Genomic DNA, 24676 nt, shown 5'->3' on the forward strand with positions numbered 1-24676 from the left:
CTGAATGAACAACACTTACTTCTTTTCTTAATTACTAAGATTAACAGACTTGTCAAGATGCTATGCATTTTGTGCCAACTTAATTATACTAAATTTGCTTGGATTAATAGCATCATCATGATGGTTTTATGTAGAACCTTGACAACACAGCTACATTAGTGTGTTTCCCATGATTCGGAAATTCCTGCCATTAAAAGAAACACATTGGTTGACATTATTCAGACTATAATTTGTACTAAATACTTGAGTAAAGTATGGTAGGATCTAAATGTGCATCCATCTTCAAGAGCTCAGGCTGTTGAGCCAAATTGCCCTTGCCATTCTCTTGAGAATAAAAGTGTTAAATAGGGAAGTACTGTCATTCTGCAGCCGGTGATTGAAGGTTTTAGATCTCTATTCATCGGTGTTTCCAGTCTTCATTCATCAGTGTCATCATAGCTTTAATCTTGAGAGTTTTGTCAGGTTTACTCATCAGTCTAAAGCCCAATCAATCTATGTAGAACATTTGACACTGCCATGTAAAATCCTGCTAGGATGATCTGTTAGCAGGTCTACAAACTAATGTTATACAACATAAGCAGACTATTTGAACTTTGTAAGTGGTGTCATTAAGTATATTTAAATATTCTGTGTACTTTCAAAACAAAAATTAGTGACTTTAGTTTTTAATAGTTTATAATGACTCATTAAACTAAACTGAATTTATTAAACCCTGCCTCTCAAGCTGAACATTACAGATACCTGTTGTTATGTTTAATTTGTTTTGCAGATAACGAATAGGGATAAAGCAGCAGGAACCTATGTAATTATGCCAACAAAGGCAGACAATTTGGGAATAAATCAGTATATAATTAAACATTACATATAAAGTATATATGAAGTATAGTAATGAGAGCGATTACATGCAATGCATGTGAGAACTGTGGATGAGTTGAAAGCCAATATCCACCCTGACCAAGAAGCACCTGTTAACTCTGTGTAATAACATCATTGAAAGAACACTACAAAGCTGGGCATTGAGAGACGATAGCACACTGGGAACAATAGTGAGCAGTATGGACATAATAAGCCAGCCCTGACAGAAGAAAGCAATGCATCTACTGAGCTGAGGATAAAGATTATGGCCAAACACAAGGTATCAAACCAACTGAAAATGATCCGGAGCTGAAACGGAACAATTTTGAAGAATATGTGGGAAAAAGAGTTGTCACACAACACAAACTCCAAATGGCTATTGGACCTAAGAGCACACCTCAGCCACCTCCCAGAGCAAGAACCAGTCACAAAGACAGACATCCAATTTCTGGAATGAAGAACGGGACAGTACCGGGACCCGGCACAAGCCCAGCCTATGAAAAAGCTATCTCCTCCTGAGATCCAGCCTGTTCATTTATGGCCCCTGTAGTCGACATACAAATCACGAAAAAAGTTAAATTGGAAGATATTTTTGCCCTTTGTTCTCAAGAGGATTTGGCTATCCATGATTGCCTGGCAGCACAAATAAGGGGCTGCTAATAGCAGGTATTCATCCAGACAAGGCAGAACAATCCTGATCATGAAGGATCCCCACAAGGCAGGTAACAGCCAATTACCTGCCTCTCCACAGAACACAAACTCCTATCAGGCATTACAGCAACCAAGCTGATTAGGTATACAAGTCAACACGTGACCATGGCCGTTTTCCAATGCTCAGAAGAGCAATGCTCAGAAGAGCATTGCTCAGAAGAGCATTGGAAAACCCACCAGACTGCCAAAGCATCAGCTTGTGGTTGATAGAGCAGACAGTAGGAACACATGTGAAAGGTAAAGTCCAAAGTGATCCCAGTGGTAATAGCTACATCAGAAGCTGTAACCCCCAAACTGGGAGAGAGACTCCACCAGATTCTAGGCACAACATCAGAGGTCTCTGTCCAGACGATTGCAGTTCTAGCAACAACTAAGACACTGGACTTGTTACTGGACACCTTTCATACTGTTTAAGTCCAGTTAAGAAGGAACAGGATGAACATTTTCACCAATCACTTTTAAAACTGCAGGTGACAAAGAGTGGACCTTAAAAATCTGCAGAATTTACAAAATTGATTTTACAAAACAGATTTCATACCTTTTTTTGTTTTGTTTGTTTCTTTTCTTTTGTTTTATTTTTGTCGGGTGCGGGTTGTTTTCCCATAGACTTCTATATAAACATTTAAGATTGCATGCATCATTTTTTTTAACAGTGAAGGAAATACTTACTGTGTCATGCAATCAAAACCCAGATTCTACAGTGAATTACGTTTTACCTTCTCAAATCTAATCCCTTTTGTTGTATCAGTTTAGTATTGCTGATAAAATATTTTCAAGACACTTTGAACAAAACATGTTTTCATTAAAACAAGGTTCACATACATGCTTGTGGATTCTACATGAATGCATACAGTATCATCACTTCACAGTGTTGTAGCTTGTAGTAAATCTGCTTTGGATATGTACTGACGTAGGGTCTTTACCTCACAGTATACAACACCTTGAGGTGATTGTCGTTCAATTGATAGAAAATAAAATATAAAATGTAACTATGTAATGGTATTAATTTGGTTTTGTGGAGTGACACGCTAGAACTGAGGACAGTGATTGTAGATAAATTAAATATTTAAAAGAGGTCCATTGTCTAGCTGTCATAACAATTATTTGATGAATCAAGCTGTGTAAAACTTTCTTTTTACCTATATTTTGTCCCACATACTATCTTGGTTATACAGTAACTCTAAGTGGTTCAAATTGGCTTAGATATAAAAAAAAGACCTCCCGTTTGGACAATGCAGATAGCATGTTTGCATTAAATACTGCTCAGAAGTAATAGATCTAAGAATGTGTTAGATTAAAGAAAAGTGTAAACCATAGCATAATATATCCATGTAACCTTACAAGGGTACTAAAAACAAATGGAAATTCTTTCCCTTTGCTAATTTATATTATTAGAATTAATTACTCAGGTTTTAATTTCCTCTTTAATAGTTTTTTGTTGAACTCTGAAATCAACCACCTAGTTTATGAAAGCTGAAGGGTCCTTTATAAGGCACTGCTGCTCTCTCCTGGGTAATTATCAGGTGAGACATTTTAACATTACTGCTCAGTTTTATAGATCTGACATGCCTCACTCATCTTCTGATTTATAATCAAGGCAAGACGTTCCTTTTCTTTCTCAATCTCTCTGCCTCGATATGCAGCCGCCACTGCACGCACACACATACATAGAACGCGCACTTACTCATGCTGCCCCATTTTCTACCATTAAACCTCAGTGGTGGATAACAATAGACTGTCCTTTGCAAAGACAAAAGAGTGCATTCTTAAAAATGTATGAGAACCCTTTCGCTTTTTAAAACATATTAGCTGCTCTTATTCAGGTGGATTGCTTTATAGTAATGGATTTCAGAGATGAATTACCAGAGTGTTACGCAAAAAATGGGGGAAAAAAACATGTTGCATGGACAGTAGTTGTTTTATTATGAATATTTCATCCCAGGGAAAACAAAAGAAGAGAAGAAGCAAAGATTTGTACAACAAAAAACTAATGCCCCCTATTCTGTGGATCTCCACTTTGTCTCCAGCACTTTAAATATTCATCAATACCACAGCTGACATTGTTCATTTGTGTGCCTTTAGAGAGCCATGCATTCTTCACTTCAAAACAACGGACCCAGTGACCCATCATGCATAGGGAATAATGCTTTTAGACTTTAGACTCGACCAATTCCACTATTTAGCAGTATAGTGTCGAGCTATCTCTAGCTGCAGGGACAAAAAGGACATCATGAATAGTGCATTGTTGGCTGATTCTATAGAGCTTCCTACAGCTTGTGTTAGTTTTCAAAACTTAAAGATGGAAAGGCCTCTGCCTAAAAAAGGCAGTAACACAGATCACAAGACTTTGAAGAGCCACATTGGTCATGGACTTTAAAATGCTACCACAGCAAAACCATAAACTCTTAAAAACCAACGACTGTAGAAAATAAACTGAAACATGCCTTCCTTTTTCCCCCCACTTAAATCACCTTGTGCACTGTGTGCAGTGTGCACTGAAGTGAATTAACATCATCGCAATTCAAAGAATGAGATAACGCCATAATTAATTTTCATATCTACAGCTGTCTGCACTGAGTTGATCTTAAATAGACTCTTTATATCTGTGATTTCTTATTCCTGGCTGTTGATGAGCTCTATTCTATTGAAAGATAACTCAGAGATTAGGACAATTACAAGTCAAACTATTTTACATGCTTTTTGTCCCACATGAATACAGAATGAATGTTTTTTCATCTTTGTAATGCACTTTTAGAAACTGTGACTGATGTGTTGATAGGTTTGTGTCGTTGAACTGAATACCAGCACTGTTTGTTAATGAACATGTGATATCTTGTAATACCAACTGCATGGGCCACGGTGAAAGCAAAACACGTGCTTGACTAGCAGGTCGACAACAATGATACCCTCTCCCCACAAAAAAAAAAAAAATGTTTTGCCCAGAGGAAAAATTGCACCTATTGATCTTTTGAACTTTTGATGGGAGTTTGGCTGTAATATTTATCAAAGAGACTCACACTAAACTATTTTGACACGATCATGTTCACTTCAAGGCCGCATGCAATGCAGAGTTAAAGAGAAAATGTCGACTGACCCAAAACTAAACTGAAAATTTAATGGAACCCAAGCTCATAGAAAATATTACTCAAGTGGTGTTGTTATCAACCTGATTACAGTAAAAGACTTGAGGGTGTTAATGTAAGCCAGGCCTGTTTCTCTTAATGACTGAGTCAAGTCCAGTTTGAGGCTCTGTAGTGTGGAAAACAAGCATTATAAATATTCATGAGAAATAGCTTTTTAAGATCAAATAGTTTGGCATGGGAACGAAAAGAAAAAAAAAATACCAGAATAGTGGCAAAGACAGCTTTTTCTGTATGTAGTGAATGCGGACTCACTCCCATGAAAAATTAACCATCAGCCCTGTGGAAATGACCATGAGCAAGGCACCAGATTCCCATTACATCTCAACTGACCTAATTGTGAAGGAGAATGAAAAAAGACAACCTATTTATTCCTGCTGGAACGCCATTGACGATCACAAAATTATTAATGAAAAATAGCCTTTTAAGATCAAATAGCATGGAGTGATGAATGGCGCTGTCACTGCCATGCGGTCTGCTCTCAGATCTCTTTTGTGTTTCATAGTTTGCATTCAGAGCAACTCAGTAAGACCAAAGATGCATTTCACAGAGAGGACATCATGCCTTCTGTTCTCAGACATCGAACCAACACTTTATGCCTTTGTTGTTCATTGAGCATGAGAGATTGATACGGTTTCAACTGTGCCCAAAATTCATTTATGTTCCCAAGAAAACCGTTAGCTCAGCATGGCCAAAGTACGTGTGCCCCATTACTAGATTGGAATGTATATGCAATCCTCAGCACATTTCCTGGAAATGACCATTCAGAATGAGTAATGAAGGCTACGCCAACATTACATTACACCTAACTCATATACATGAAGCTAGAAGGAAAATCGCTGTGGTTTAATTTGCTGGTTTGTGCTGAAAATGGATGTCTTTAAACTAACGTTTTCTTTCAGGTATTCCATTGACTGGAAGACCGACTTGGACAGCTACTTTGACATTGATCCAGTGGAGGGAACGATTTCCACAAACGAACTTCTTGACAGAGAAAACATCGCCCAACACAATATCTCCATCGTAGCGACAAAACTCAGTAAGTATGACAATGAGATCAGTTATGATTCATGCAGGCGTCATTGTCCTTCCCCCACCTTAATCTGCGTGAAGGATTTAATGCACTTTTACTCAAGTCAATACTCAATCCCATTTTGCTGGAAAGGTTTATAGTTATCTATAAACTATGATAGCTCTCCCAGAGGGATGTGTCTTCAGGACATTGTCTCCTCTAGCATACTTGCCTTAACTCTGTTTTCATTTTTAACTGCCTTTTTTAGCACGTTTGATGACACTGGCATTGGAAGAGAGTGTGTCTTGCCAGAGTCAACTTTTACTTACGCCGCAATAAAACGTGAACCTTCCACAGTTTAACAGCCTGCCGACGCAGCGGCATCGCAGCATGTTGTGAGCCAAGCTCAGAAAAGGATGGAACTAATGTGGAGCTGTGGCTTTAAGACATGTCATCAAGCTAATTATGTTTTTATGAAGGAAGTGGAGCAAATTTCTGGATAAATAAGCAAATCCATCGTCATCAAGTCATCAAATCTGCTAAGAACCGTCAAAGTCATTATCCCAGAGGCAGGCTGGTGCTCAATCAAAATTACACATGCTGTATATTCATTAGGACAGACTGTGAAATATGGGCTGTTAAAACTTGAGTCATTGTCGCCTTGGAAACTGATATTAGTCACTTCCCCTCAAGGTCATGGAAGTGACATGCTAATTTTGTTTTCAATGTGTGTGCGCCTTTCTTTGTGTGGCTTTTGTGCATAAGTGCCAAGAAATTGCAGGATAAGGTAGACTGAGAGGAAACAGCACAGATGAGGAGGAAGAGAAGCGAGATGGAAGTTTTACAAGGCAGTTGCATGTTCAGTGTGTCATACTAGATGCAGGAATCAGGGAGTAGTTCTGCTCATTTTATCCTCACCCACCTGCGCCTCACTCCTTTCTTATCACCTCGCTACAAGTCGGGCTCTGATCCAGACCTCTGCCCACCCCTCTCAGAGGACCAATGTTCATCTACAGACAATGTTGCTCACTGACAATAACAAAAAAAGAAATAAACAAAACTTCCAGAGCCAGCGTTTAAAAATAATAGTTGGACTGGTGCAGCAAGAACAGAGATAAAAACCAGCACCCCAGAGTTTGTGTCCCAGCTTGAGTTCAAATCTGTGTTTGACCTTGAGTTAGATTTGGCAGTACTTTGTGTTCTGGGTATTGGATGGCTGTTATGGCTCCACTGTTCTGGATACTATTGTCATCATTGGCATGTTTGCTGTCTGTTATTCAGGTCTTAAACCATGGATAACAACAATAAATACTAAAGCAAAGATGCCTTCAGTGCCCATACAAAAAAATCCAGTTGTTGAGGAGAGGTCATGCACACACAGAGAAAAAATAATTGTTCTAACTTATCTACAGTCTGTAGCAGCCCTATGTAGCATTGCACAGCAGTTTTCAATAAACAGTAAATTATTGCAGACCTCTGTATTTGACCTGCCTCGGTATCTACCGAGTGTTCTTGCCGCTAATGCTTTTTAACATTTATCCGCCCACACCTTTTATTCCCGTTACAATCACTTGGTGGAAAGCATCCAGCAGTATCGACAGAGTTGCTGGATGGCATGTATGCTTTCGTGATAAGCACCTGGTCACAACACCTGAGCTGGAGACTCTTTAGTTCGGAGACCTTGGCGATCCGTCTGGTCGTCTGTAGACACTGCAGTCATGCAGCAAAATGAGAGCAGTGCGTGCTGTTCCCCTGAGACACTGGGCTGAACAGAAGGCGTGCTAAATAAGAGCCAGGGCTAGATTAACTGGTTGTGTTTTGGCATTTAAACTCATTGGTAATTTTAAGGCAAGGGGGAGATATATTCAATGCTGTAATAACCATGGCATGGGGCAATTAGGAAGCACACTTACTATCTTTCTTCTTGTTCTTCTTTTTTATTTTTAAATGAATTTAATTTTCCAATCAACAGTTTGTTTGTTTTTTTGTGGTTTTGTTACTTATGTTATCTGCAGTTACACTTTTAGCAGACAGATATTCAGAATGATTTCTTTTTATTAGTGTTCTGCAGTGCATTTTATAGATCCGTGGTTGACTGCTTGCAATAGTAACGTTTTTTTTTTTTTATTAAAATGAGAAATAAAAACACAAAATGTGCATTAGAAAAACAGTATAAACTGGTAACTTCAGGGCAAATCACTCAAGCATTGTACAACTATACAGGACTCAGTAAATAAATAGGGCATATGTTTGGGCTAAATTGCTGCTGGAAGTCAGATTCAAATATAACCACTGTACCATTGCTCCATCTAGTGGGCTGAATGATATATCACTCATAATAACAACAGTTATGGAGATGAGTTTTTAAAATTAGATGAGAGGGAAAATTGTAAACTTAACCAGCTCAAACCACTGAGACTATATAGAAATGTAGAATTTATTGATATGGAAATATTTTTAGTTGTCCCCACTTTTATAAATAGAGTTCTCGATGACAAGCAAGCGTAGTGCCTTTTTGCCAACTGAGCATCAGTGTTAGTAGTTCAGTCAGTGCAAAGCAGCAAATCCCATGATCAGTGTCATTTTTACCTTGGTGGGAAGATTGCTTTTTCCATCAAGGTCAGAGACAGGTTGCTAACTGAGCCGTGGCTGCTTCTCCAATCCCCCCGCCCTTGCATTTTTTTTCCTCAACCACCCAGCAACACACAAACCTACCAACCTATGCACTGGCACTCACACAAACGAGAACACGCTAAGCCTCTCAATGTGCACCAAAGCCTATTCCCACATCAAATCCATAAAGTTTACCTTACCTGGGCTCTCACACAAAGAGGACATTTCCCCATTGTATCCCCTCTGTGAGGAAACACTCTAACAAACAACTTTGGATTCAAGCTATTCCCACTCAAAGGGGCTTTCACACACTAATTAGAATGGGATGCACATCTTATGGTTCAAACCTATAACAGAACCTTTAAAAAAGGCTTGTAATAAAAAATGTCCTCTCCAAAGGGCCGTATACAATAATATGAGGTGTGCTTTAGAAGCAACACATGGGATGAATTTAGTACATGTATTTATTTTATTTTCCTTCTCAGCATCAGTCAAAAGCATCATAAAACAGCATTTATGCATCACTGTGTTCCACACACATAAGACGTTTTCCAGAATTGAAACACTTGCAGTGGCTAAGCAGCTATAACATCTGTTCAAGGAGACTCAAGCATGAAAGCCTCTTTAACCACTTGACCATGCTACTGCAACAGTGATAAACCTTCAAGCTCTGGCTTGTCATAAGATGGTAGTACTTAATTTATCCACATGATGTCAGTGCTGTGAACAAAACACCCAAAATGTCTCTGTTTCTGTATTCATGTAGTTATTTTTTTCTTCTCTCTGCAGACAGTCCAGTTCTGACCAGTCGAGTAGCCATCACTGTCCAAGTGCTGGACATCAACGAGTTCCCCCCTGAGCTCGCCAGTCCTTATGAGACCTTTGTGTGTGAAAATGCTAAAGCAGGACAGGTATGTTTACAGCTGCTCACATCCCTGCTTTTGTCTGACAGGCGCTGAAGGAATTAGGCAGAACTCATTAAATTGTGTTAATTTTTAGCGAGATAACAGCTGCTTGTTGGAATATGTGTTCCCCCATAGAGGGGGGTATGGTTTTACAGCTTTTACTGACAATTATCTAAACATGTCAAATTGAATACGAAAGATACCTCTTTATGAATAGTGACAAAGTGTCCCTGTTTCAACTTTGGCAGAAATAATTTCAGACTTTTTAGAGGAAGTTTTTGCTTTCTGGAATGCTACACATTTAGCTCTCACATTGATATGTAACCAGCTATTGCATCTTACTCAAGGTCACTTGAATAAAAGCTTTTATTTCAGGGGATTTTTCCGAGAACACTTACAGAGTAGTACAGAGTATGAATCAAAATCTCGAACTGACTGAGTCATAGAGTTGGATTCAGTTCATAAAGCAAAGCGGCGCTTTGCATATCAGCAACCTCGAGCACATTTCGGATAATATATTTGAGATGCAGTGGAGAATTTGCCTGTGTGGATTGTAAACCACCTGTGCCTGTAAATTAGCCCATTAACTAGCATCTATATGCAGTTAGCGTTGTGAGGGAACAGCGTCTTTGGCAGTCTATCAAATCACCGTAGACGCCTCATCACATTAAGGATGTTTTGCCGGTCGTCAGGTCTGTTGCAATCAGAACGCCCATGCCCTTCATTTGAAGACATCAGTGTCTTCCTTGGCATGTGAATTTGTCATGTTTCTTGCTTGCCAGACTGATTTAAAACACAAAATATTTATTTTTCTCCTAAATTTAACGTGAATGGTTTGTCATTTGAAGTTAACCTCCACTCAAAAGCGTGTTTTGCTCATGGCTTCACTGCGCAGGATGATGAACAGTATTTGAAGGATGTTTTATTATTTATCTCCTCATAGAAAAAAGTTTGTCTTAAACCTGAGTTTAAGACATGTACCTGCGAGCATGTAATTCATCTAATCACACCTAATTGGAAGACAGTTCTGGACCAATATGCAATTTACACTTCACAGCATAATGTGAGCACAGTAGTGCAGATACACATAGCATGTTCACTGACGTGCAAGGCCTTGTGCAGGCAGAAAACCTTTTTTTTTCAATCTAAAAAAATATATATACATAATCATAGTTCATTCATACACTGAATGAATCCTAGGCAAAGATCAGATCAGTAACTAAAGATCAGCGAAGTCTAATAATCCATTGGGCCAGTTGTGAGTGATCAAATGATTCATTAAGAGACATATCGGAATATTTCGATCCACATTCTAAATAATGAGGTGTACAATGCGTCCTTTAAAGGTTTTCAGGCTAGCAGCCGTGGACTTACGGGTGGCTTATGGGAGGTTTAAGGAGAGTGCATAAATGTGCAGATATGAGTGGCTATCTGGTGCCCTGAGCATAGTTTCTCTTTCCTGAGGTTGTGCCCCTAGCTTTAAGGATTAGGAGGTCATTATGTTCAATTATATGACTGCTTTGATTCTGCTTCAGATGAACCAATAGAATCAGCTTTTTATTTTGCTCGGTGTGTTGTTTTGGGGTTTTCTTTGTTTTGTAATTCCTTTATTTAACAAGATTATCTCATTGAGATTTATGATTTTATTTATTTATTTATTATTTTTCTATATAGACCTGTTATACATGTGCAAATGTATTAGGGAGGTAAAGAAAGTAAACAAGTTAAAGTAATATCAAGGGATTCATATGTTCAGGTGAACTGGTCACATCATGCAATAAGTGTCCTGTATATAAAACACAGCATCACATCTCCGTGGGTGGCATGGTTTTGTGGCGTATAGTATTACTGCTTCACTGAGTTTGAATCCACCTCGGAGCCTTTCTGTGTGGAGTTTGCATGTTCTTGCTATGTTTGAATGGGTTCCCTCTGGGTACTCTAACTTCCCGACACAGTCCAAACACATGCATGTTAGGTTAATTTGTGATTTTAATTCGAACATAGTTCCGAATGGTTATCCTCGTCTCTCTGTTAGCCCTGTGATAGATTGGCGACCTGTCCGGGGCGTACCTCGCCTCTCGCCTTATGACAGCTGGGAAAGGCTCCAGTGACCCTGAATTGGCACTTCTATTTCTCTGGAGCTTCTTTTTCCTCAAATCCGGAACATGCTTTTTCTTCCACAGCATGATCCCTCCAGGTGTTTTGCACAGCTGGAAGATTAAAAAAAAAAGAACCGCAGAGCCTCTCTTGTAAAATCCGTCATATGTTCCCCTTGTCTGCACTCACACTGCTAAAAACATGTAAAAACAGCTTGTTTCAGAGTGTTTCATGCTGCTGCACAACATCCAATTCAAAATGATTGGTAACTTGGATGAAACCAAGCAAGCAGGAAAAACAACTGATTGTTTTTATGTAAGTGTGTGGAAAAAGCAGGGAGGAGAGTGGCCTGAAACCTTCAACTGAGTTTTGCATATAAAGAAGATCAGGGTTGTGGCAAAGTTAGACAGCAGGTCGTTTCCACATCCCATAATTTACTGTACTCAGAGTCAACTGGTCAAGTGTGAAATGAGAAAAGCAACCATAAAGGGAATATAAAACAAATGACTTCCTACTGTGGAGTTACATATTAGCGCAGCTGGTGATACAGTGTGTTCCTTCTGTTATATTTGCTTTGTTTTTGATAATGCTATATTAAAACAGTGACCTAATGAATCACACTGATTCGCTGGAACAATTACATTTGCATTTACAGCATTTAGTTGACACCCTCATCTCACTGTGTGCAAAAGTGCAGAAGCAGGATGCACTTAAAACCATTAAAATATATATAATAGAGCCCGGTAATAAGCGGTTACTGCAGCAACAGCTCCACTTGTGATCAAGAGGAGAGGGGAAGCATTTTTGAGAGCAAGGTAAGGTGGATTTGCACATGACAGATTATAATTAATTTTATGTTTGTGAAAAATATAATAAATGCTGTTTTAAATTGGTGATACGTGGTACTGATGTTTCAGCAGTGAAGCTAATTGTCAGTTAATACTGCATGACATGGATTTACTGTAGTACATACTGTTGTCCTTGATAGGTAAAGACGAGGGATAATGGTACACTAAAACACATTTTGAGTAAGAGCGAGATTTTGTGTAGCCAAAGCTGATGGAGGTATACTTGCCAACATTTAATACAGGCTATTTTACTAAGGTTTTATTCATTTTAAAATTCAATTGATGCTAAAAGACCGTAACCTCTTTCATCCTTTACTTTGGGATAAGTATCCACAAGGGAGGTCTCCTGGGAACGACATACTTTCCTAGCCTTTCTTTTTTTCCCCCTATTTGCTCTTGCATCTCTAATAGTGAAATCCGGAATGATGTAATACCTGGCCAATGGTTGGTAATGCAAAGTCACCTTTTACGTTTGATATTTTCTTGTAATCCTGTTTCAACTTCTTAATTTTCTCTCTACATGTACCACATTGCTGTGCTTTGTGTTGGATGCCCAGCAGCAGGTCAAGTGGAGCTAAATGTGAAGATTTTTTATATTTCCTCTGTTGCATATAGGCTTAGCTTTCCCTGTTTTTCCACCTGACCTCTCTGCAGAGAGTAGGGAGCCCGAAGTGTGTTTGTATATGTATATGGTTTTGTTGAGTCTGCGTTCTCAGTTTGCTTTTGTTTTTCGCTCTTGCATAATTGAACTTTTTGCACATCAGCATTTTTAGTCTTTCGTTCATATTGTATTCATGCTCTAGTTAATGTTTCTGTTGTCTTCTATTTGTGCTCACTTTCCTTAATGTTGCTTTTGTTCAGTGTAGCAGTTATCTGTGGATTTAGTTCTTGTTTTACTTTGGCTGTGGCTGTGCTTAGTTTTACTTCCTCCCCTGTCTCATTTTCTTGATTGTCTACACCTGTGTCTAGATTGCCCCAGCTGTCTTCACTTCCATGACCATGACTTTCATGGCTTCCCTTCACTCTTTCTTGCAGTGTCTGTTTAAACTTACACTGTGTTCTCTGCCTACTTTGGATTCAGTTTTACATTTTTCTGGTGGACTTTGAATCAGCCAGAATAAAAGGCCTGTCATTTGTTATGTAGTCTGTTTTGGAGTTTGCATTTGGGTTCTCTTCCTGCCCGTATTTCTGGACCAATCACAGTACACCTACAGCATTCAAAGTTGAAGGTTTTATGTGATATAGTTTAAGTCATTTTCCTTTGGAATACACTGCAAAACACGATTTCCCAGTCTTTTGATGGCCATTAGACAAAATTGCCTATATTTATTGAAAAAAGATGGGTCTGTTTGTAGCTTCATTTATTCATTAAAAAGCTAATTTGGTTGCAGGAGTTCAATAGTGCAAACTGTACATCTGCAGCGAGGACCTCAACAGAGTGCTCATCACACCTAGTGTCAAGTTTACTCCCCTGGAGGGAATTTCATTTAAATACTGAGAAGGGAAAACCTCAGACACAACACAGCCAGGGTGATGTAGCAGGGCAGTGGGGCTGAGTCATGGCTCCTGCAGGTGGGGGAGCCAGCACCAGGGCACTGGGTCTCCCGCAGGTTAAATCCAGTAAGTGAAGAGCAGCTTGATTGCACAGCTGGATTGGCAGCATAGCCATTTCCAGACATATCTCTGAAATGTTTGGGGAACAAAAAAGTAGAAAGCAGTCAGCCGCCTGGTACAGAGGTGGCTGAATCAGCAGTCTATGTCTAACAGGAAAGTGCAGAGGGGATAGTGGCTGTCATGGTGTTCTATTAGTAAACTCTATTTCACATGTAAGTGATCCAGTTTGCTGAGGTGCAGTAGTACGTAACAGTCGGTGTTGGACTGATCAAACTGTGTCTTTTTCCTGCATTTGTCTATGCCTAAAGCAGATGCACTCTAAAAGAAATGCAATTTAAAATAGCTGGCCTCTTTCCATGACCATTGCACAAGCTCCAGCAGTTTTGAATGAAGTTAATCCATCACTTTATGTGTTGAGGTGATCTAGCAATTTCAACAAGTTTTCAATCAAGTGCTGAAAACGACCGGCAGAACAATTCAGTGGCTTGTTTCAGCACTGGCAGGTCTGACACACAGGCAGTTTAAAACGACTAGACGTTGTTCAATGATGGATAATTTTCACCTCCAAACTGTGCAAATTCAGACAATTTTCTGCGTGTGTGGTTTGCCAGTCTTCTACTAACCAACAGGCAGGAGAAGAGCAAGCCTCTTAAAAAACCCCAACGTTTAATACACATAAATGGCAAAGGAAAAAAAGTTGATTTGAATAGTTTTACTGTCAACCTGTGGGATTCTTTTTTTTTTTTTTTGCAGGTGATACAATCTTTCAGTGCAAAAGACCAGGACTTACCAAGCGCTGGACAACAGTTCTCCTTCAGATCACCAAAAGAAGATCTGAAAAACAGGAATTTTACCATCCGAGACTTTGGAAGTACGTATTCTCTGTTTTGACATACCTGACCAATGAATACAGTTTGAAACATGTCTCCTGCTTGAACAGTTTATGAAATACTGACAAACGGGTAATAATCTTAGAAAGCAGATGACCTTTTTCAGAGATGAATTGAAATTGCACTTGAAACACTTTAAAGTGACAGTGAAAGTAATGATGATACTGAAATATACTGGGATAGTGACATAAAAATCACCTTGGGTTGTACATTCAAGTGACATATTACTCTTCAGTCGCTGCCTGCAAATAACCTGTCTCCAAACAAAACCCAAAAGCACAGAGAAAAAGACTTCAGATCATCTTTTCATTGAAAGGTTTGAGTGGCATGTCTCAGTGCTAAAAATAACCCAAACACATGCAGTCAGACACTGTATTGTGATAAGGCCACATATCACATGTGAAGCTCTGCAGTCTGCACTGGTTGAGGCCTTTGAAGTCTAACCAGAAAGACGGGTAATGAAAAGTGAAAAGTGGGACATGGCAGGATGAGGCCAGGGAAACGAATGCATTCACCATCCTTGACAAGCACTGGTCCGAACCTCTGATCCAGTTTTACCTTTTGGACACAGTGTCTTGCAGCTTCCTGACTGCCAGAAGCCTCAGAAGCACACTCTCCAGATACAAAGTGAGATCTGATAGGTAGGGACAGGAAATGCAAACACCACAGGCTCTGCGGACAGGTTGGGTGAGACAGGGGGAGAGAGTGCACAAACAAAATCGTGCTTGTGCGCAACATGCAAGGTGTGCTAAAACGCCTGACCTCCTGTCAAGAGAAAGTGCTAGGCTTTGTCACTGGAACAAACCTGGCTTGACAGGGGTCAGACAGTCTAGCTGTAACAGACAGAAGCAGGCAGGTTTAACCTGACATGTTCCCTCTCCCTCGTATACATTGTCGACCTCTATTCAACTTGAATTTCTTACACCTTTGGCTGTCATCCCAAGTTGTTCCCTTTGTGTGTTTTTAGGAGTGTAATCAGCAAAGCAGCAGTAACCCCACTGCAATTATTCAGATTATTTTTATTTCTTTATTTATCCATGCTGCAAAAGGTTTATGAAGTCAGAACCATAAAAACAAACATTTCACGACAGGCTCCCTGTTGCCAACAATATTCATACCACAAAACTTTAGGTGCTGCACACAGAGGTACCACTATCAAAATGAGGTTTACAATTTTGCACATAGCTCAAAAATAGCTTGGCTTGCAGTGGTTTCTTTTCAAAGTTTCATTCTCGGAGTCTTTGTTCCAATAGTTTTCAGCCCCAAAGGAATTTCCAAAAAAATTGTTACAAAGTCAACTGATACATCAGATTTGACATCGTAAAGTAAATCAATATTCATTTATTTAAATAGATTAAAAAAATAAAAGGAATTTCCCAGTTGTCTGAGAAAATAAATTTTTTAATGCACATTCACTAATGCGCACTTAACTTTTCTCCAAGTGTATTCATTCATAAATAATAGTAACAATTTTTAAATCATTAGACGTCTCCATTTAAATGCTACCAACACAGAAAGCGATCACGTTTCAATAGTAATCAGACACGTCAATGGTGAGACTTGTCTGAACTGCTACTGTATAGTCAGCCTATGTATATTATATACTTAGAGTATTTGATAATACATGCAAAACTAGCAGAACAATATTTTAAATCATAATTTAATCTATTTTGCTTTAAGTTTAGTTCGACAAAAACATGTACAGCTGAGTTTTTGTCTCAGCTGTACACATGTGACGTCATTACATGAAGATGTGAGAGAGTATCGTGAAAACCATGTCCCACCCCACTGGTGCAGCCAGTAAGTCAACTTCAGCGAACACGTAAAAGTTAATATTTAACATTCCTGGTTTCTCCCAAATCCTACTTGTGTTGACAGAGATCTGCAAATGCTTCCAGTAAGCCTGGACCCAAATTATTTATAATAGAAAATTATCTACTACCTGTAAAACAAGATAACATCATAAATAAAACATACATACATAATTACAAACTCTCTGCAGTTAGATAGAAAACCCTTTGTGGTGTTTCAAGGAATACTGTTCTGGGTGTGGCTCGAAGCAAATTTTTAGTGAGAGCTTTGAGAGGACAAGTCTTTGATATGTTCCAGTTTCTCGTCTCACTAAGAGAAACAAATTGAGAGGATTTGATATCACACATAGAGTTATCAGACATGGCAAAATTCCGTCTCTCAAACTTGGACGTTGAGAGTTGTAATTCAGCTCAGAGGATTGTCTGACTGATGTCAGGTTATACTTGGAAGAATATTTTCTTTTACTTTGGTCAGAACTTTCAAACCTGCACAGATCAAGGAATAAGCAGGTGCTGCACTACTTCAGGCCTTTCCATTAAAAAAAATAAGATCTCTTAAATCCAAGACTACATATGTTGTCAAAGAATCAATGACTGTGCTTGAAGCTCTTTTTGTGTATTTGATGACATTTTTAAAAAGCTCTTGTCTTTTTTAGATAACACAGCTGGAATCGTGACAAAGCGGAGTGGCTTTCGAAGACGTTTACAGGAGATCTACTTCCTCCCTGTGGTTATTGAAGATAATGGCTACCCACCCAAAAGCAGCACGGGCACATTGACCATCCGTGTATGCGGCTGTGAATCGGACGGTTCACTGTTAACTTGCAGTGCAGAGGCCATCTTTCTTCCTGTGGGTCTAAGCACAGGAGCGCTGATTGCTATACTTCTATGTATCATCATCTTGCTGGGTGAGATTCGGATTTTATTCTCAAACTTTGAAAACTCCAAACTGTGTGAAATATGACTATATTTATGGCAGTTATACTTAGTAGTCATTTTCTTTGTGGAAAATATTTCATGGGATTTCAGGAGGATAAGTCCTAGTCTGCTCTATATTTATACCTTGTACTATAAACTCTATTAAAATGTGAACTAGTTTGACATTTTGGGAAATATAACATCATTTTTCATAACAGCTGGAGGCAGTCCAGCAAAACTGCTCCGTCCAAAGGCTGATGGCTTACTATCATTGTAGAGGCTCAAGGGCACGCAATGTGCACATGTTTAAGTTGTATGAAAAACCATTGCGTCCAATTTTCCTGGGTTGGACTTTTTCTTGGCTGGGTTCAGCGACAGTCTGGAGTCTTCACTGTTTGCCTGGCAATCTCATAATGACGCCAGGACTTGGAGAAATATTGATCTTCTCTAACTTCTGAGGGGAGAAAAAAAGAAAAAAAAACAGGGGCTGACATTTTATGAAATATCAAACTATTGACATTTCCACTCTACAGCTATTCCTTTAGTGCAGGCTCTGAAAAGTTGAGGAAAATTTATTTTTTAATTCCTGAGATTTTAGTAGCCAAATTCTGATCTGAATTTAACCAAAGAAAACTGTAATGTTTTAGAAAACCCTGTGAGACTAGACGCATGTGCATCAAAGAATATTGATGCATGTGCTCCAGATATACTTCCCCTTGTGTCTGGCAATACCTGGTTCCAAACATGCTGAGCTGACCATCAGATTTGGGCTGGCATTTCTCCAGGAGTGTCTGCAGTTAATTATCAAACCCATGTGAATATTGTCATTCAATGAGATGTTAAAGACTAGAGGGAGGGTCACTTGGCTCTATAAACTAAATCCAATCTTGCTGCCCTGTGGCTGTTTCAGAAGCTACAGCTTTTACATTTCCCACAAGGTCATGGTTGTAAAACTCCTTCCTAATTCTCTGCTATTAATGCCTGAGCTCATCTGCATAGCTGGGAGGAAGTAAATGTAGGTTTATGGCATCATTTTCTGAATTATAAGCGTGGGATGGTCGGTTGTTAAAGAAGACCTCGTTTTATACTGGAAGTCCATGACCTTTGAATTTAGCTGTATTTACTTTTCTCTATCTCCTTCTAATTTACGGTGCACGAAGAATCCGCTGTTAAATTCCACCTATGCCTAATCATTAATCCTTTTTCATTACCCTCATGAATGTATTCATGTGAAATATCAGCCCAACTTCCACTGTTTTATATGTGATTGAACATAAAAGCACATTGTGGCACTGTGCTGTAGAGCTGTGTCGGTGTGTTCACTTCATTTGAGAAGAATGTCTTCAAAGCTCCAAGTCGACCCACCCCCAAGGCTAAGGCTGATGCCAAACTGTCATGCTGTCCCTGAGAAGGGAAGAGGCAGAGAAAATCAGCACTCCCACTGAGAACATTTCCATAGAGCCACTTAGTTTCTGTGCAGCATTTGTAAGGATGACCCAGTTGTCCTGTGAGGAAAAAAAACGAGGAGTCGAAATTAAACAAGCCAGGCGTTCATCTGCATTGCTATGTCTCCCAAACCGATGTGGATCGACTGCATCTAATGACAAAGCCTGTAATAACCGTCTGTTGTGAAAGTCTACAAATGAGCCACTGGGGGGAGCTGGCACACCACTTAAAGGAAGATAAAAATAACTTGAGAGTAAAAGAAGGGAGAAAGAAAGTGAGATACAGAGAGGTTGAAAAGAGGCGACCTAGTCAGGGCTTTTTTCAGTCTGAATGTATTTATTGGAATATTTCATTTGAATGATTTCACTTTTTCCTGCCCATTGCTCTTACTCCTAGATGCAACTGTATATTAAAAGCCCAGAGGAAAAAAAAAACACATTTTACTGCAGTTTTCAATGACTAGGCTTAGAAGGGGACACAGACACAGAGAGACAGATTGCACTGACAGGAGTGAAGAGAGAGTAGGAAATTTACCGTGCTGAAAATAACACAGCGGTACTATGGTGTCTAAAATATGCAGCACCTCGAGCAATCTCTGATGGTTTGTGTGAAAAAACAATAAAATGTTGCTTTGGGTATATTGTCAGCAGTACAATTTCACTTCCAACAATGTTTACAGCTCTGTGCTATTTTTTCTAAGCATGTATTGCAGTGAGTACATCTTATTCTTTGAGATGCCAAGGCAAAAGAAGGCATTGATTTGCAGGTCAGATGTCTAGACAACAAATGACAATGATAACAGGGATCCTGGGTTTCTTTTTTTACCCCTTATAACTTTTGTTCCTGTGCTCTATATTACCACTTGTTTTTGATCGTGGGTATGGCACAGCATGGCAAAACGTATGGCTTATGTTGGAATGAGATTAAACACCTAGAGTCATACTACCTGCACTTTGCCGAGCACATTTCTACACTAATCCTCTTTGCTAGCATACTCATCATCTTTGTTTCATGTGTAAGCATGTTAATAGCATTTTATATTATTTTTTTAAAACACAATACTCAAAAAAAGAACACTCTGGGCCACACTGTGTATAAATGTTGATCCTATTAAATATTTTCAGTAGGATTAAGCATAAGACCAGCTGGTCTCAGTGAAGGAAGGAGACTCAGGTGATACCCTTCTGTCCATCCAGTCGAGTAAATTTTGTATAGGGTTTAATATTTAAGTTGCCACAGTTTCTCTGCATGGTACCCTGCCATACAGCCAATCTCAACTGCAGTATCTGTTCTCATGTAGAGCCAAGTAAAAATTAAGGCATACCAAAATCATCTTTTTTTGACTATAGGGGTCCTGTTTAAAATGACATTTACTGTTGTGTAATCCAAATTCATACCTCTGATCAACACAACTTGACATATTTTGAGCTGTAAATGGTTAAAACGATACCTCTAAGAGGCTCTACTTTTCTCACAAATAAAGATTCAATAACCTGATTTTTTTGGGAAATCTAACATGGAAACATTTCGATTTGTTCTCCTAGTTATTGTAGTCCTCTACGTGGGATTGAGACGGCAGAAGAAGAAGGAAACCCTTATGTCATCCAAAGAGGACATCCGGGATAATGTGATTCACTACGATGATGAAGGAGGGGGAGAAGAGGACACGCACGCGTTTGACATGGGGACACTTCGCAATCCCAAGGTTGTCAAAGACAACCTGTACCGCAGGGATGTCAAGCCTGAGATGAAAATAGGTCCCAGACCGCCTGTCTCTCAGGACAGCGCAGACATCCGAGACTTCATCAACCAGCGTCTGAAAGAGCATGACACGGACAACTCAGCCCCGCCGTACGACTCCTTAGCGACGTACGCTTACGAAGGAGATGGCTCTGTAGCTGACTCGCTAAGCTCCATTGAGTCCCTCGCAATAGACCTCGAGGAGGACTATGATTACCTCACTGACTGGGGGCCCCGCTTTAAGACACTGGCAGGGATTTTCGGGGAACAATCAGAAACTCAGTCGAACTCAGCAACCACAGAGAACACACATTGATGTCGTTCACAGACTCAAAAAGCAAATATGTAACAATATTATTTTTGTTGGCTCAAATGTTTCACCATTACTTTCTTCCCATGTTATCCATTTTTAATGTTTTGGGGTTTTTTTTTCAGCTCACCGTTTTCTATTTCATTGGTGCTTCACCATGCTCAGTCCCCAAATTGTCTCAAAAAATACAAAAAAATAAAAAGAAAGAACATATGATAACATAAGTAGATGAGCTAAGCAGTCATTCAATTTCCTTTCGGCTGAATATTGTTTCTTGTCTTACATTTTATTTCCTCTCGGGGATCACGCATAGACACGGAAATGTTGCCGTTTCCAACAACATCCTTTAAAGTGCCTCAATATAATTGTTCTTTCACTTGCTATTTCATGCCACATGTCCAGTGATGTTCTTTTGAGCCCCATAGATAAATTCAGTCAGCACTGTGCTCTGACTGGCAGAAGCATCTACCAACACCAATGTAACTCTGTGGGGACAATGAGGTGGCCCAAGTTTGGCCAAAGATGTTTTGAATGTTATTTATTGTTCTATTTATTTATTGGCTGATTGAGTTTGATTCGATTTTTGTGTATTTATCTATTTATCTCTCAGTCATCAATCTGTATTTTTTATTTTTGGAGACACTTGAGGATTTTGTAATTAATCGAGGCCCACTTGAAAATGTATGTTTCTATTAGGTGGGTCCTGTGAATAGACTTGTACTAGAGTTGTAAAAAAAAAAAAAAAAAGAGAGAGAGAAATTAGGGCTAAATAATACAGTTGAGTCATGTAAGCACTGTTTTGTTAAATAAACCACACTTGGATAGAATCCCTCTCCATCTATTTATTACTTATGAAAGTTCACTTACCACTGATTAAAATAATACTGTCTGATTTATGGTGAACTTAGAAGTTGTATGAATGGACCAGAGCACTCTTGGTAGGTACATTAGGTGTAATTGTAAAGCTATATATATTATACATGTGTAAATAGTAAGTTCTAGCTCCATATTATTAATTAACATTAATTAATTAACATTATTATTATGTAACTTCAGAAGCTAAAGTAGAGGTTTCAAAATGCAATGATCACAAATCAGTGGGTGACGTTACAGTACTAAGCACCAGCATATTCACACTGTGAGGTGCTAAATAACTTAGCCATCAAATGTCATTATGTTTAAATAGCATAGATACAGCCATGGTGAAAAAGAAAGTGCACCCTATTTCAATTCAAAGAGTTTATGTTTCAGGACATAAAAATCATCTACTCCTTACCAGGGCTTAAAATGAGTTAAATACAATATTGTTTCATTGATTTTTTAACAAAGAATAAGACAAAATGCAGAATCAGTGTATGGTAAAACTAAGAACAGCCACGTGCTGCTAATCAAATGTACTTGTTTGATTAATCATCATCAACTGTGAGCACCTCTATAAAAGCAGAGGTTTTGGCAATTTGCTGGTTTGGAGCATTCGGGTGTGCAAGCAATTGTTGATGGCCATCAGTCTTGGAAGGGTTGTAAAGCTGTTTCCAAACCATTTGAAGTCCATCCTTTCACAGTAAAAAAGATTATAACCAAGTGACCAAAGTATTATAGAGACAAATGTGAGACCATCTGTGTGACAGCTAAGCTTGGCTGAAATTGGGTCATGCAACAGCACAATGATCCCGAGCACAGCAGCAAATCTACAATAGAATGGCTGGAAAAGAAAAGAACAAAGGTGCTGCAATGGCCCAGTAAAAGTCCAGATCTCAACCTGATTTAGAAAGAGATGTATGGATAAACAAATGCCAATAAAGATCAATGAACCAAAGCAATGTTATAAATACAAGTGGGCTTGCACAACAATGTGAAACTTGTTGGTGAAACAGCAAACAATTGGAGTTATTTCTACTAAAAGTGATTCTATAAGTTATTGAATCAAGCGGTGCACTATTTTTGTTTCACACTGCTTCAGTATGTCAGCTTAGTTTCTGTTAAATAAATAATGACACTGTGTGGTAAGTCATGGGTTGATGTTAATCTGAGGTTATATATCACTAATTTTAAGACCTTTTAAGGACCAGACCATTTTAATATGTCCCGACATTTAAAACCTTAGAGCTGAAAGACTTTCTTTTTGCCACAACTTCATGTCTCTTTACCAGGTCTCACCACCAAAGTAACACAACCTTCCTGCACCTGAGAAATTACTTTCTGATCATTTGATTGAAATAAATAAAGGTTTTTAAGAGAGTGTTTCTGGATTTGGCCATGCTGAACAAAGGTAATCAAGGTGCAAGCATTTCAAGTAACACAGAGGCTTCAGTAGGGTATTAGAATGGTTTATTCCTCCAGTAACTGAATGAAGTGGTTTGGTCCTTTCTTGGCATGCTCTGGTGACAACATAATGGAAGGTCTGGATGAAAGCCAAAGCAGTGACATACAAGGTAGATCTTTTACCAATGGATGATAAGTGATTCCACTTTCTGTCTCTCTTTGTCACATCCAACAGGTATACCAAGGTAGAGCTTCAGTAAATGTGTAGCGATGTGTTTAAATGGACATTAGGTAATCTATGATCCTTGCAGGCAGCAGCAATTGCAACGACAGTGATATAAGTTAACTTCTACACCCTCTCTGTCCTTTTTACGGATAGTGGTTCTCAACTGACAGTGATGACAATAATGCTGCTTTGTGCTTGTCATTTTGCAATTTGTCAATTATAGAACTGAGCTTTCCTCACAGCTTAGCTGCACCACTGAAGTTTACTCCAACTATGCCTATGATGCAATATGTTAATTTTGTGCTCTTGTCATATAACAAGTTCTTGAACCAATAAAACCTGTAAATTTTCTCATTTGCAAAATTGCAAGTGCGGTGCAAAAATATTCTGCAAATTATAGACTTAGTAGACAGAAACTGCAGGCTCTAGCATTATGATTAATAATTCTCATCTAGTTCACATTATTGCTACTACCATAACAGCCTCAGGTTTTTAGCCATGGATCTACCAAATGGATTGGCACCTAACTTGGTACAAACTATTTGGTATTCACTACACTACATTAGATTATTCCTAAACCATCTGAATTTTCCCTTTCAAGGTCCATTTTGAGTTTGATTTTTAGGTAAAATATTGCCATTGTATGTCTTTTAATTATTCGAAGTTTATGCCCTAAAGTAATGCACCCCCCCCCATCAGCTTCAGAAGCACTGTGCTTTGTGCTAACTGGAAATGTTTTCTACCCAAAAGGCTAAAATATATGAATTCTACATGGTGAACCGTTATGAGCATATATGCATAATGATTAAATACAGCCTCAGAGGCTCAAGGCTGTGTACTTTTGTTGTACTGTATCAACTGATGGTGCAATGCAAGAATTATTGCAATTGTGAAAAAAAAAAAGAAACAGTAATGAAAACCAATTTTTGCTACAACCCCAGTTTGGTGACACAGTATTTGAACGGATACAGTAAGCAACTGTGATCATTAAACACCCCATTCCCCTGTGTGGCTGTTCCCAAAGCACGGCATTTCCAACACTGCTTGTGACTCACTCTGTCTTGTGGCACAGTCTGTGTACCAAACCAAACAGAGACATCAGGACTAACAGGGGGTTGTGGTGGGTGTGGGAATGAGGGGGATGCCATCCCCTGCATAAACATGAGAGAACTGGCACAATCTATGCTATAGCTCAGGGGAAAGCAACCATTACTACCGCCAACAAAAAAAGTGATGGCATTGATACTGTTTATGTTGGATTGGGTTCAGCCTTCTGTG

The 24676-nt window shown here is 39.0% G+C and overlaps 1 protein-coding gene across 1 annotated transcript in view; it reads left to right on the forward strand.

Annotated features, from left to right (window-relative positions):
- The window catches only part of LOC134634208 (cadherin-12-like), a 100864-nt gene extending 79127 nt beyond the window's left edge, over positions 1 to 21737 (forward strand). Inside the window, exons 8-12 of the mRNA XM_063483265.1 lie at positions 5609 to 5745; positions 9121 to 9242; positions 14549 to 14666; positions 17153 to 17404; positions 20405 to 21737. Coding sequence (XP_063339335.1) covers positions 5609 to 5745; positions 9121 to 9242; positions 14549 to 14666; positions 17153 to 17404; positions 20405 to 20916 — 1141 coding nt within the window. The 3' untranslated portion in view covers positions 20917 to 21737. The remainder of the gene's footprint in view (positions 1 to 5608; positions 5746 to 9120; positions 9243 to 14548; positions 14667 to 17152; positions 17405 to 20404) is intronic.
- The last annotated feature ends 2939 nt before the right edge of the window (positions 21738 to 24676 follow it).

The sequence above is a fragment of the Pelmatolapia mariae genome, linkage group LG9 (assembly GCF_036321145.2).
Source record: "Pelmatolapia mariae isolate MD_Pm_ZW linkage group LG9, Pm_UMD_F_2, whole genome shotgun sequence".
NCBI classification, from domain to species: domain Eukaryota; kingdom Metazoa; phylum Chordata; class Actinopteri; order Cichliformes; family Cichlidae; genus Pelmatolapia; species Pelmatolapia mariae.